This window comes from Camellia sinensis, chromosome 5 (genome assembly GCF_055761805.1).
Source record: "Camellia sinensis isolate YWXY chromosome 5, ASM5576180v1, whole genome shotgun sequence".
NCBI classification, from domain to species: Eukaryota; Viridiplantae; Streptophyta; class Magnoliopsida; order Ericales; family Theaceae; genus Camellia; species Camellia sinensis.
This window is the reverse complement of record NC_138965.1, coordinates 200,430,070-200,443,849: the sequence shown is the minus strand read 5'-3', so window position 1 is coordinate 200,443,849 and position 13,780 is coordinate 200,430,070. Positions and strand designations below refer to the sequence as shown.

At 33.1% G+C, this 13,780-nt stretch overlaps 1 protein-coding gene across 8 annotated transcripts; it reads left to right on the top strand.

Annotated features, from left to right (window-relative positions):
* The first annotated feature begins 578 nt into the window (after positions 1-578).
* On the top strand, positions 579-8,475 carry LOC114297469 (cholesterol 22-monohydroxylase CYP90B51). 8 transcript variants are annotated; one of them, XM_082871157.1, is made up of 9 exons: positions 582-1,314; positions 2,278-2,427; positions 2,896-2,928; positions 4,669-4,993; positions 5,887-6,011; positions 6,092-6,165; positions 6,401-6,531; positions 8,005-8,070; positions 8,163-8,475. In XM_082871157.1, exons 1-4 carry the CDS (start codon positions 676-678, stop codon positions 4,738-4,740), a joined length of 894 nt encoding a protein of 297 aa, XP_082727283.1. In that variant the 5' UTR covers positions 582-675; the 3' UTR covers positions 4,741-4,993; positions 5,887-6,011; positions 6,092-6,165; positions 6,401-6,531; positions 8,005-8,070; positions 8,163-8,475. The 8 variants fall into 8 exon arrangements, with proteins under 8 accessions (XP_082727286.1, XP_082727284.1, XP_082727288.1 ...); XM_082871156.1 differs by having other exon boundaries at positions 6,382-6,531; XM_082871155.1 differs by having other exon boundaries at positions 6,092-6,531.
* The last annotated feature ends 5,305 nt before the right edge of the window (positions 8,476-13,780 follow it).

Sequence of the window (13,780 nt, the reverse complement as noted above, 5' to 3'; positions counted from 1 at the left end):
CAGTTATAGCATTTTCCTTTGAACTTCTTGCTACTATCGCCTTGTTTAGGACCATCTCCAGTAAACTTCCTCTTTTTGTTATGTGGTTTATGAACTTGTTCAACCACATTAGCCTTCACTACAAGAATTTACACATTTTGCGACCACTTTTGCCGACCAAAAAAATTTTAGTCGCAAAAAAATGACATTTGGCGACCAAATATTAATTAGTCGCGAATGATCATTATTTTTGGCGACCAAATATTATTGGTCGCAGAAGGTTATATTTTGGCAACCAAAAAATATGTTGGTCGCAGAAAGTGGTATACTTTTTCCGACCAATTACAAATTTGGTCGCGGAAGGTCACATATTTTTTGGCGACCAAAAATTTGGTCGCGAAAAACTTATTTTCAGCGACTAAAAAAAATTAGTCGCCAAATTAGTACTTTTAGCGACTAATATTTTAGTCGCCGTTGATTGAGATTTGGCGACCAAAAAAATTTGTCGGCGAAAGAACCTATTTTTGCGACTAATTTAATCTTTTGGTCGCCAAAAATTTGGAGGAAAATTTGAAAGATGAATGGGGGAAATGAAATTTGAACCACCGTCCCACTCCTCATTAGTTGTATCCATGTACTACTGTTGCAACTTGCAAGTGTGGAACAATGAAAGGAACAAGACTTTCGAAGTAGCAGATGACTCCCCAAACCTCATTTTTTCTCTCATGTCGAAAACCCTTCTCTCCCGCATCAAAGCTCGTCACAACCCCAAACCCAGTTCTTCTCCTTCCTTCTCCTTCAAACCCCACATCAAGCGACTCGTCAACGAACTCTGTGACATCCTCAAAACCCACCACCACAATCAATGGCAAGACACCCTCGAAACCCGCCTCTCCGAAGAAGAAATCGTCCCATCTGACATTGCCCATTTGGTGCTCGACAGAAAAAAAATTAAAGCCTGATCTCCCTTGTCTCTATCTAAAAAAAGCCCTAATCTGTGTCTCTCTATGTTGGCCCGCCCCTCCCTCTTTCTGTATTCTCTCTCTCAATCGGTGCCCACTCTCTCTAGCTCACCGAAGTCCCTTACCACCATTGCTCACGTCCGTCGCACATCGCCATCGACATCGCCCTCTGTCTAATGGACTCCTCACTTCTGGGCCGTGGAAGCAGGGTTGGAGGGTGAGATACGAAGGGAACGAGTGGGATTCGGAGACCTTGAAGGTTTTTGTGGTCCCTCATTCGCATAATGACCCGGGTTGGAAGCTCACTGTTGAGGAGTATTATGATCGACAGTCGAGGCATATTCTTGATACCATCGTCGAGGCTCTTTCGAAGGTGATATGAGTTTAATTTTGGGGTTTGAAATGTTGTTCCTTGATCTGAATTCAGTTGGGTTCTGTTTGTAAACTGAGTTTAATTAGTTAGTACTAGTTGCTTGATCTTAATTTTGTTGGGTTTTACTGATTTCAAAGGTGATCTGGGTTTAATTTTGGGTTTGAAATGTTCTTTATTGATCTGAATTCAGTTGGGTTCTATTTGTGAACTGAGAGTTTAATTAGTTAGCAGTAGTTGCTTGATCTTAATTTTGTTGGGTTTTACTGATCTTGATTATTGATGAACAATGATTCTGCTTTCGATCTAGCTTAACTATAGTGCCGGTAAACTTACTGAGAAAAAAATTATACTTCATGCAAAACAATCTAATGGTCTTCATTACGGAATAAGATACTTCCACACAAATTCACATTTTTGGTTGAATTTTGACAAATTATATATTTCATCAATTATTGGACCAAGTGAATTGGATGTAAGTGATGAAAAAAAAGTCTGTAATATATAGTAGAGTAATTTCACAAATGATTTTTTAGATACTCAGGCATTTAGTTTATTGGATGAGAAAATATATGCAAACTTGTTGGCTTTGAAAACTACTAATGGAACTAAAAAGTGAGAGGCTCACTAGCAGCTTTCCGTTACCAAATGCTCTCTCTCTCAAGAATGTTCAATCTAGTAGTTTAACAAATGATTTTTTGGGGACTCAAACATTTAGTTTATTGGATGAGAAAATATGCATACTTGTTGGCTTTGAAAACTACTAATGAACCTAAGAAGTGAAACGCTCACTAACAGGTTTTCTCTCTCTCTCTCTCTCTCTCAATTATGGTGTGTGTCAATTGCCTTGAACTTAATTGGGGTTGGATTGCTAGTTTATTCATATTATCTTTGCCTAGTCTATGGCAAAAAGTTATTAATGTTGAATGCTATACTAATTAACATTCTTTGAACTTGGATTTGCAGGATCCTCGCTGCAAATTTATATGGGAGGAGATGTCTTATTTGGAGAGATGGTGGAAGGATGCCTCAGAAACTAAAAAAGAATCTTTCATCAATCTAGTGAAGAATGCACAGTTAGAAATTGTTGGAGGTGGGTGGGTGATGAATGATGAGGTAAAATCCGCAAACATGTGGATAGTTTGAACTTGCGTGTTTCACCTCTGGGCTTCCTTATAAATTCATTTAGGGTGTGGGTTTGAATGCAATTTCATGAAATGCAGTTCTATTGGCTATTGTTTTGTGCAAGCTAATTCATCACCATCTTCAAATCAATCAGAGAATGTGCATTGCCATGCTTGTGGGGCACTAAAAAATTGCCACTATTGTGCTATGTTCTTTCTCTGATGTACTAACTCCTAGTGCTCTGACTGCAATTTATGAAAACTTTATTCAATGTCTTTGTCTCTGACTGGAATTATACATCTGAAAATCATAATACTAAGATTGAATGAAGTTATTTACATAATCTTAGACTTATGCTAAGGGCTAAAGGAATTGATCTTTCATTTGTTCTCTCAGGATTGTTGGGCAATTGTATATTGAACAAGCTTGACTTACTAAATTTGAGACAACTTTTTGCAGGCTAATTCACATTATTTTGCTATCATTGAACAGGTATTGAACTCCCTCTTCATAGGTTTTGTATAGACATAAAATTTTTGGTATCTAAATTGAGTAGTTAATGCATTGAACAATCTACATATAGTTTTTTGATCTAAGGCCTTATGGTGCTTTTAACTGAAGTAGGCTATGTAGATTGCTTTGCATGAGGAGATTATTAATAGAAATTATTATGTTGGTCTGATTGTCCCCTATACAAGTATATGACGAGTATATGAATTGTAGATTGCTTTACATACCAAACACAAGCTTTTAAGTGGTATACGAGTATATGACGTTGAGATATATTTTTTTTATTTTTTTTTTAAACTTGTGCTTGGTATGTAGTCTCACCAAAGGTTTTTAATCCTTTTACTAAGTACATCATCTTTCCTAACATTTTTGGGCACCCTCGTGCTTCTACCCTTCTGATGGAAAATTGAGCCTTCAAAGGAAATTATAGTTCAAAATGCAATTAATAACAATCCCTTGAATTGTAGACTGAAACAAAGGAGTAAAATAGTTCATTCACCCTTTCAAAGTGAACTGGGATTTATGTCCAATTTGAAATGATCCAGTCCCTTTTGAATTGGCCATTTTTTGTTTGATATCTATCCAATTTCTTAATATAGGTTATAAATGGGACTAAATTGACCCAATGTAATAAATTAATGGATGAAATTGGTAAAATTGAAGCTACATGACTATATTGAAACTAGAGATATATCACAGGTATAATCTGTTTCGGGCTTTTCATGATGTTGCCACATCATTTTGACATGATTGGTAGTTTGATTCTCTTTGTTTTTAGCGATTACCAACTGTTGAAAACTACACCAAATCCCAACTATAGAATTTAAGCTCCAAATCTATTTGTTAAAACCAAATAAAATCAAAAAAAGAGAAGCATGTTACTCTATCAACCTTTTTAGAGCTTTTCAGAGAATAAAAGATTATTTTACTGAACCGAAAGACTTTCAAAAAATAAATCAAGTTTGAAAGTTTATATTATGGCAAGACGACAAGCAAAGAAGCCTATATAAGCACAGGTTATTAGCTGAAAAGCTTTCCATTAAGTTTTCTTTTCCTTTCTTCCAAACACACCAAACATTTTTATCAAATGCACAACTTCTCCAAAGAGGGATATCTGATTTCAGTTTCTGCTTAGTCCTTACCACAACTAAGCATCTAGAGAGAGAGAGAGAGAGAGAGAATCAGTTTCCATGTCTGACTTAGAATTTTTTCTCATTCTCCTTCCACCAATCTTAGCTCTATTTTTTATCTTCAATGTCTTTAAGACAAAGCAAAACACTCTTAATCTTCCACCAGGCAACATGGGTTGGCCTTTTATTGGTGAAACCATAGGCTATTTGAAGCCTTACTCAGCTACCACAATTGGAGAATTCATGGAGCAACACATATCAAGGTATCAAAATTTCAAATAACAATATCATATGCATATCTATATCGATGGTACAGTCATATTTAAGTCAATATCTAGCAGGATTGGCAGATATATCACTAAATATCGATATCAGAATACATATCAGTTGATGTTTAAGTCCTGACATAATTTTTGAACTGAGCAAAGTATCAAACTTATGAATACTTGCAAGTTTGGGAAAATCTACAAGTCCTGAGTAGTATCAATTGACATATCAATGAATATCAATATCATAATACATATCAACTGATAATTAAAACCTGATATATTTTTGAACTGAGCTACAAATCAAAGTTTTGAATATTTTGTAGGTTTGGGAAAATTTACAAGTCCCATTTGTTCGGAGAGCCAACGATCGTCTCTGCAGATGCTGGATTGAATAAATTCATATTGCAAAATGAAGGGAGGTTGTTTGAGTGTAGCTACCCAAGAAGCATTGGAGGAATCCTTGGAAAATGGTCAATGTTGGTTTTGGTTGGAGACATGCATAGAGATATGAGGATAATCTCTCTCAACTTCTTGAGCAATTCTAGGCTCAAGACACATCTGTTGCCTGAGGTTGAGAAGCAAACCTTGCTTGTACTAAGCTCTTGGAAGGACAATTCTACATTTTGTGCTCAAGATGAAGCAAAGAAGGTATACATCTTTCAAAAATAATATTCTATTTTATTATATAATGTTTTTAAATTTCTAAAAACGCCCAAAAGAGCAGTTTCATAAAAGCAAATAGAATCATTTTTTTTTTTTTTTGGAGTTTGTGTGAAAAAAAAAAAAAAAACACTTTTGATTGCCTTGATTGTAAATTTCATAACACATATGATGTATTCAAATTGCTTCCCCTTCTAGGTCATGGATTTTATTTTATTTTATTTTATTTTGTATATTTTTTTATGATTTTTTACTGTGTACTGCGTCATAGAAAATCCTGTGGGTATTACATGCTTTTTGTCTACTTATGTTCTACGTTTGGCTACTCCGAATATAACATCTTTGCATATCTTATCTAAAAGAATAAATATCTAATACCTGATTTGCTGATTCATCATTTCTACAGTGCATCAAGCTTACCTAATAGGTTGTCCATGGGATGCATACTATTAATCAAACAAAATAGCTGTCAGTATACCCTTGAAACTAGAGCACCTTTCTTGAACCTTGAATAAATATTCTTCAATTAAGGCTTCTTTTTTGGGTGGGTGCTGAGTGCTGACTGATCAATTTGGATCCCCATGAAGGGGTCTCCATCTCTAATAACAAAATGAAACTATCAATTTGGATCCCCATGAAGGGGTCTCCAACTTAGTTTCACATTTTTAATACATTTTTTTTTAACTACATTTGTTATTCATTTGTCACTTGCTTTTTCACTTATAGCTCACCTAATCCATGCTTGATCTGGGCTGTGTTATTTTGTTGTACTTTATAACTCATCAGCCAGGCTATCTTTGTGCAATTCTCATAATGAAGCTATATACCATGACACTTTTTTGTTGCCAGTTGTTGCATCTTAGTTTATCTGTTTGGTGCAGCTTCCTTAACAGTTTTGTTTAAGCATATTGGGAACACTGATGAGCCTAGCACCGAGGAAATCATTTATGAGCCTAGCACCGTGGAAAGCATTCGTGAAAAGGTTTTATGCTTTATCAGGGATAAGGTGAGATATTTCCTAATGTTTTTATTAGTTCCTTAATTCCCCCTGGCATATGTGAACCATAACTGCTGCAATTTTTCAAGTGTTTCCAATTAAAGCAGAACTATTGAAGCCACAGGAGCAGATGGAGAGACATATAACTGATTTGGTGAAAAAAGTATGACCCTGTTCATAATTCTTTTGTTCATTAGTCTATTCTATTCTTTAATTATTTTTTTTTGTGCTTATATGCCATGTCATCTTTTGCCGATATGGTGGGTCACTTGGTTCCATTTTCCCATCTATATAGTAGGATGCCAAATTTTGGGTCCTTGTTTTGTTTGTCATTTGTGTTCTTATATATTTTTGAGAGGTTGATTGAGTGGTGTTCAAGAGTTTGCAAGATGTAACAGGGGCAGAATTTAAATTGTTCATGGACTTCTTGAGAAGCTTGAGTTTATTCGGTCAGAATGCTCCTCTTGAGCGTGTTCAGGAACTTGTTGAAATTATTGAAGGGCAGGCTGATCTAGATGCACAGTTTAATGTGAGTGCTTGTTTCTGGTCTCATATATGACAAGCTGGTAAACAGAGTATTATTTATTTATCTTTTATTACGATGATATTACACCAGCTACTGTGAGTGTTGACATCATAATAGTACTTTCTGATAAGTTCTTTCAAATTTTTAATTTTATTCTTAAAAAAATGAGACTTGTTTTACTCATTTGTTCTCTGCTGTGTGCTGGACTACTTGTATGATTATTTAATTGAATAAGCATGAAATGTTAGCTTGCTTCTATGTGTTAGTTGTGTGCAACTAAGTTATTATGCAAATTTAGTATACTTTTAGAAAGACTATGGGTGTGTTTGGTTTGTGTTTTGAAACATGTTTTTGGAAGAAAATTTCTAAAAACATGTTTGGTTACTAATTTTTTTAAAAAAAATTTCAAAATTACTTCCCTCTCTATTACATATCAATCTATCATTTTCTCTCTCTCATCTCTCCTCCTCAATCACTCTCTCTCTCACACATATCTACTCAACTACAACAAAATATCAAATCATCTCAAATTTCCAAACTCCAAAACTATTTTCAAAATATACAACCAAACAAACCAAAATAATTTCTAAACTCTCTCCCCAATTTTTTTTTTCTTTTTTTTTTAAATTTTATCTCAAAACACAAACCAAACACACCCTATGTTTTGGTGTGTTGAAAATTTTGCCATTTCTCTTTCCTATGAGCAACTACATAAATTTGCCACCCTACTGTAATTGAGAAAGTAAATAGCCTCCAAAAAATTATTAGGAGGAGACAATGCAATATTCAAAGTAACAAGACAAAATGACTAATTTGGAACCCTGAAGTTTCACTAGATTCACATCTTAATTTTTTGGCGTGATGGCAGCTATATGGTTGGGTATTTGTAAATTTTGTTTCTTGATTTTTTATATGGTTGGGTAAATTTTGTTTCTTGATTTAGAAGCTGCTATGCATATGGAAGAAGTGAAGCAATACTACATTGGTCATGGGGTAACAAAGAAGCATTATAAAAGGCATCACGAGGAGGGTGATCTTTTTGGTGTCTCCTTTGTGCTCTTGTATAGATTGTTAGGGAGAGGTTTTCTCAAGTTTGGTCTTGCTGTAAACCATTTGGATGGTGGCCTTTGGTTTCTCTGGAGGTGGCCCTTCACATGTATCCCATGTGCAATTTTGAATATTGACTCAGTTCTTAGTTCTTACTTACATAAATGCATCATCGTTTTGAAACTAAATTTCGGCATAGTAAGTCAAGAAAGCTTGATATATGATATAGGAAAAACTAATCTTGTAGATAATTTGTTTCTAGATCTTCAGAAGCTCTGATGTGCTAACTATAGTATGATGTACTAACCATAGTATGTATTTATGCATAGAAGCAACATACTTTTTCTATTTCTTTGTGGGTTATTTAATTCACAAATATGACAACTTTTCAGTCTTGCATATATGGTATAACAACGGTTGCTGCTGCAGGTTTCAGATGGTGACCACATTGACAGATTAATATCTTGCCTGCATATGGCTCTTCCATTTTTTATGGTACAAATTGTATTTGCAATCAATTTTACCAAATTTAGTGGATTATATGATTATCTGTCCACCTTAACTTTTTTTTTTTTTTGGGTTTCCAGAGGGGTGCATCAAGTAATAGGTTTCTCAACTATTTGAACAAGAATATTGTACCTGTTTTTGATAAGGTAATTAGTACTTTCCACTAATTATTTTATTTGGAGATTAAAATAAATAGTAGAGTTTGTAATTGTCCTACATTTTGCGCATTTGAACTAGACCCGACGTTTATAATGTCCCAACTTTGTTTTTGCCAACTTACATTACTTGATAATTGACTTCAATGTGTTACCTCATTTGGTAATGAAATATCATACAGAAGAATGCATTATAAATCATAATGATAACTATGTATTATTACAACTTATGAGCAAATCTTCTCAGGCTTTTTGTAGCAAATGAAGTAACTTTAAAAAGGGAAAAATAGCTCTTGTATTAGTAAGTCTGTTGTATTATTATCTGAATCTAAAGAAGATCCAATCCCAGCAAAATACTTTTTCTTCATGACTTAGAATAGTTGTATTGTGTCGAATGTTAATGATTCAGTTAATTTGAAGGATGCTTTAAAATTATAAGTTTATTATGGATTGAATGAATTATTAGGAATTACAGGTGTATTATTTTCCTACTTTGGCGACCAATTTATTAGTCGCGACAAATAAATTATTTTTTTTCGCAAAAAATGACAATTGCCGACCAAGAGGATTGGTCGCAAAAAATACATCTATTGCCGACCAAAACAGTTCTTGGTCGTGGAAACTCACTTTTGCCGACCAAAAGTTTTGGTCGCGAAAAGTAACAAATGGCGACCAAAACCTTTTTTGGTTGTGGAATGTCACAATTGACGACCAAACTTTTTGGTCGCGGAATGTCACGATTGGCGACCAAAATTTTTTGGTCGCGGAATGTCACGGTTGGCGACCAAAATTTTTGGTCGCGGAATGTCACAATTGGCGACCAAACTTTTTGGTCGTTGAATGTGATAATTGGCGACCAAACTTTTTGGTCGGGAAAATATCACTTTTCGCGACCAAAGTGTTTTGGCGACAAAATAAATTAGTCGCGGTAATTAAATATTTAGCGACCAAAAATTCAGTCGCGAAATCCAACTTTTGCCGACCAACCACAATTTTGGTCGCGAATTACTTTTGCCGACCCTCAATTGGCGACCAAAGTAGCGACCAAAAAAATTGGTCGCGGATAACTTTTGCCGACCAAATATTGACTTTTGGCGACCAATTTTTTTGTTGCCAAAAGTGTTAATTCTTGTAGTGCTTGGACTCAATGGGATTTTTCCCATTCCTCTTTTCAGCCTTTCGGTTATCTTCTTCAATTCTTAATCTTACAATCAATTCTTCCATAGTCATCTCTTTGCGTTTATGTTTTAAATAATTTTTGAAATCTTTCCAAGCCGGTGGTAACTTTTCCACTAAAGCAGCGACTTGGAATGACTCGCTAAGAGACATACCTTCTGAATGAATATCATGCAAAATTATTTGAAAACTTTGAATTTGAGATATTACCGTTTGGGAGTCTACCATAACAAAGTCCAGAAATTTACCGACGACAAATTTCTTCGTGCCGGCATCTTCTGTCTTGTATTCCTTCTCCAAAGAATCCCACAATTCTTTTGCTGTTTTCAGAGGACTGTATACATTATACAACATATTGTCAAGGCCATTTAGGATGTAGTTTCTGCACAGGAAATCTGAATGTTTCCAAGCATCTACAACGGCAACAACTTGCCGATCACTTTCACCCTCTTTAAGTGCCGGAGCCTCTTCATGGAGAAACCGGGCCAAATTAAGAGTTGTAAGATAGAACAGCATCTTATGCTGCCATCTCTTAAACTCGGTACCGTTAAATTTTTCCGATTTTTCTCCATGATTGATTGGTACATGAACATGGTTCTGGATAGGGACCGATGTAGGTGTAACAATAGGAGTACCACTGCCAGATGTAGTTTCAGTTGTAGTAGCCATAATCTCTAATTACAAAAATCAGAAAAAATTAAAACACAAATTAATTTTCTAGTTACTAAAACCAGAAAATAAATTATAACAACAAAATAATTTTATTTTCCTTGTTACTAAAACTGGAAAAATAAAATATCACAAGAATTTTCTGTAACACCAAATAATATTCTGAATTGTTAATGACACTAGTATCGTACTACTAGTTGTTGTCAAAGAAAAGAGACAGTATATTACTACTATCTGTCAAATAGCATAAGTCACTATTTGTTTTTCCAACCAGAATATTAATTTGAAAACACAGAAAATTAAATACAATGAAGATACCCAAAAAGGAGTCTGTTTTAAGATTGTTGGACAATCTTCACTGTATTTAAAAAGATTAAATTCTGTTGTGTACAAAACAACAACAAGAATAAAAGAAATAGAGAAAATGAGAGAATTTGTTTAATTACAAAAATCAAACTCGAAATAAAAATAAATAAATAAAATTACAGATTTTATTTTGTTACAAAAACAAAAATAAAATCTGATTAAATAAACAAAATAAAAAACAGAATAAAATTAAACAACTTACTTGGTTAATTTATTTGAATAACTTTTCTGATCAAGTCCAGTGTTTAACACTGTGTCCTTAAGACAGATTCGTCCTCTCCACGGTGCTTTCAGAATTTGGACGTCTATCTCCCAGGATGAAATGATCTTACCACAAACAATAGCAGCACTACAAATTGTTTGCCTTACGAACACACTAAGTGTTTACACTCTTTCTTTCGGAAATAAAATGCAGCAAGATGAAGAATATAATTTGCAGAGGATGGCGTACGAAAAATTTGAGTAAAATCCAAATGGGAGGCTAGTCTATTTATAGATGTAAAGGTGGCTTTTGGTTTTGAATTGAACAGGTATGAAACCTGTTAGATTCAAATTTAAACAGAATTGAATCTGTTTATTCAAACAGATAGAAACGGGAAGGGCTCTGTTTGGATGAGCAATAAATCCAAAACAGTTTAATTCTGTTTGAAAACGGGAAGGGCTCTATTTGGATGAGCAATAAATCCAAAACAGTTTAATTCTGTTTGAAAACGGGAATGGCCCTGTTTGGATGAACAATAAATCCAAACCAGTTTAATTTGAATTCTGGATTTTATTTTAATAAAAAATAAAATAAAATTCAAATATTTTTGGCCCAAAAAGATTAGAAGCCCAATTGGACGGACGGACGGCGCGCGCGCGTGTGTGGTGATTTTTGGGTCCAATGGGTCTAGCCCATTTTGCCCATAACCTCTCCCTCTAAAACACTTGGGTACCCCTTGGGGCACACCCCAAGTATCTCACCCTAAGCCTTATAAACCCTTTTAAAACTTCCCACCAAATCAATGTGGGACAAGCCAATTTACAACCTTAAGGAATTTCCACCATAACTCCATTTCCATGGAGCACACTTTGGCTTCAATTTCCCATTCACTCGGTAATGGTTTTGAGCAACCAAATATACCACGTGAATCACAACGCGGCATAGAACGCGTTACCACTTTGACCCGAGTAAATCGATGCTCGGGGCCCACCTAAAAAATAGACCAAACTTGAGAAAAAATTCTGGTTTTACCCAGAATTTTTCCACCATTTCCAACAGCTAGTCCACTGGTTATTAAACAAATACAAATTTTCTTAGTCCCATCACTAACAATCTCCTTATTAACAATCTCCTCACTAATAATCCTACTCAATTTACCTCTGAAAACAAACGGATCCTAAGGGTGTTTGGAAAGTTGGGTTGGTGATTTTTTTAGCTGAAATAGTCAATAAAAATAAATAAGTTAAAATAGCGAATAAGATAAAATGTCACATTCAATCATAATCATTTTTTTTTTCTCACAACTATCAAATCAATTATCAAAAAAAAAAAAAAAAATCAACTATTATCCCAAATACAATTTTTTTAGCCAAGTTAAGATGAGGAAAATTTACCTATAAATCCCATTTTGAAAAAAAGGTGATCCATTTAGTCCTAAGGATTTCTTATAGACCAATTAATCTCATTGATTTTGAAAAAGTAGATTTAATATATTATTTAAAAATTAAATTTATGGTTATACTCTTATTTATATTATGTTCCTTCTCTTTTTTTTTTTTCTTTTTTTTTTCTTTTGTGCTAGAAAGGTAAGGTACACAATATATGAGAATCAAATTTGGAATGAATTTTTATATAATTTTTTTTATTTGGAAAACATTTCAAAAGGAATGCAAAATTTACTTAAAATATGTGATTATTCAAACATTTCAAAAGGAGTATAAAAATTATTTGGTAACTTTTGGTCAAATGTATATTTTCAAAGTGTAATATTCTAATGTAACACTCAAAAATATATATATATATATATATTAGTGTAATACCCTAATGTAATACATAAAAAAAATTTCTTACTATATTTTTTTTAAACGTAACACTCCAATATAACATTTCAAAAAAACTCCTTAGTGTAACACTCTAATATAACACACAAAAAAACTTCTTAGTGTATTTTTCTCAGACGTAACATTTTAATATAACACTCCAAAAAAATTTTTTAGTGTAACACTTTAATGTAACACATACAAACACTCTTTAGTAGAAAACTCTAATGTAATACACAAAAAAACTTCTCAGCTTACTTTTTTCAAATATAGCACTCTAATATAATATTCTAAAAAAAAACTCATTAATATAGCACTCTAATGTTATACACAAAAACTCTTCAGTGTGACATTCTAATGAGCACACAAAAAAAATTATTTAGTGTACTTTTTTTTTTTTTTCCAAATGTAACACTTCAATATAAATATTTCAAAAAAAAAAAGTAGTGTAACACTTTAATGTAACACAAAAAAAGAAAAAAAAAAGAAAAAAAAAAAAAGAAGTGAGATTCTTCAAATCATTCGAAAAGGAGTACGAATATTCCTTAATAAGTTTTGGATAAATGTATAATTCAAACTGTAAATATTACGTTTGGAAAAAGTATTCTAAGAATTTTTTTCAGTATTTTTGTGTGTTACATTGGAGTATGTTACATTAGAGTGTTACGTTTGAGATTACATTGATTGAAGTGTTACGCTTGGGAAAAGTACATTAAGATTTTTTTTTTTTTTTTGTGTTACATTTGAGCGTTACGTTTGGGAAAAATACACCAAAGAGGTTTTTTTTTTTTTTTTTTTTTTTTTTTTGTGTGTTATGTTGCTACATTTGAGAAAAGTATACCAAATAATTTTTTTGTGTATTACATTGAAGTGTTACATTATTAGAGTGTTACATTAAAATGTTAAATTTTTGTTCAAAATGTGGGATTTATTCTAGAATGAGAAAATCCAAAACTTTTATAGTGCAAATTGTCCAAATGTGTAATTTTACATTTTGATAAACTCACTTTTATTCTTAAAAATTAAACACGAACATATAACTAACTACCATTTTATGTAATTTTCATTTTAATGTGACCTTTGAATTCATTAAAAAAAAAATAAAAAATTGAAGAGTTCACAAAATCACATCTTGAAATTTATTGATACTTTACCCTTAAAACAATTTTAAAAAATCAAAAAATTAATTAAAATAACCAAGTACCCAACGAGTTCCTTATTAGTTCAAATTCATCCGACAAAGCTCTTCAAATATTTAAATTAGGACAAAATTCATTTTCTCCGAAGGCACACTTTACCCCCATGATTCA

Excerpts from the sequence above, each read along its gene's own strand:
- LOC114297469 (XM_082871157.1), top strand. The coding sequence starts at position 676 with ATGACTCCCCAAACCTCATTTTTTCTCTCATGTCGAAAACCCTTCTCT. Across the intron at positions 2,428-2,895 it reads GGTGGGTGATGAATGATGAG|GCTAATTCACATTATTTTGC; the intron begins GTAAAATCCGCA and ends AACTTTTTGCAG. Across the intron at positions 2,929-4,668 it reads ATTTTGCTATCATTGAACAG|GTTTGGGAAAATTTACAAGT; the intron begins GTATTGAACTCC and ends AATATTTTGTAG.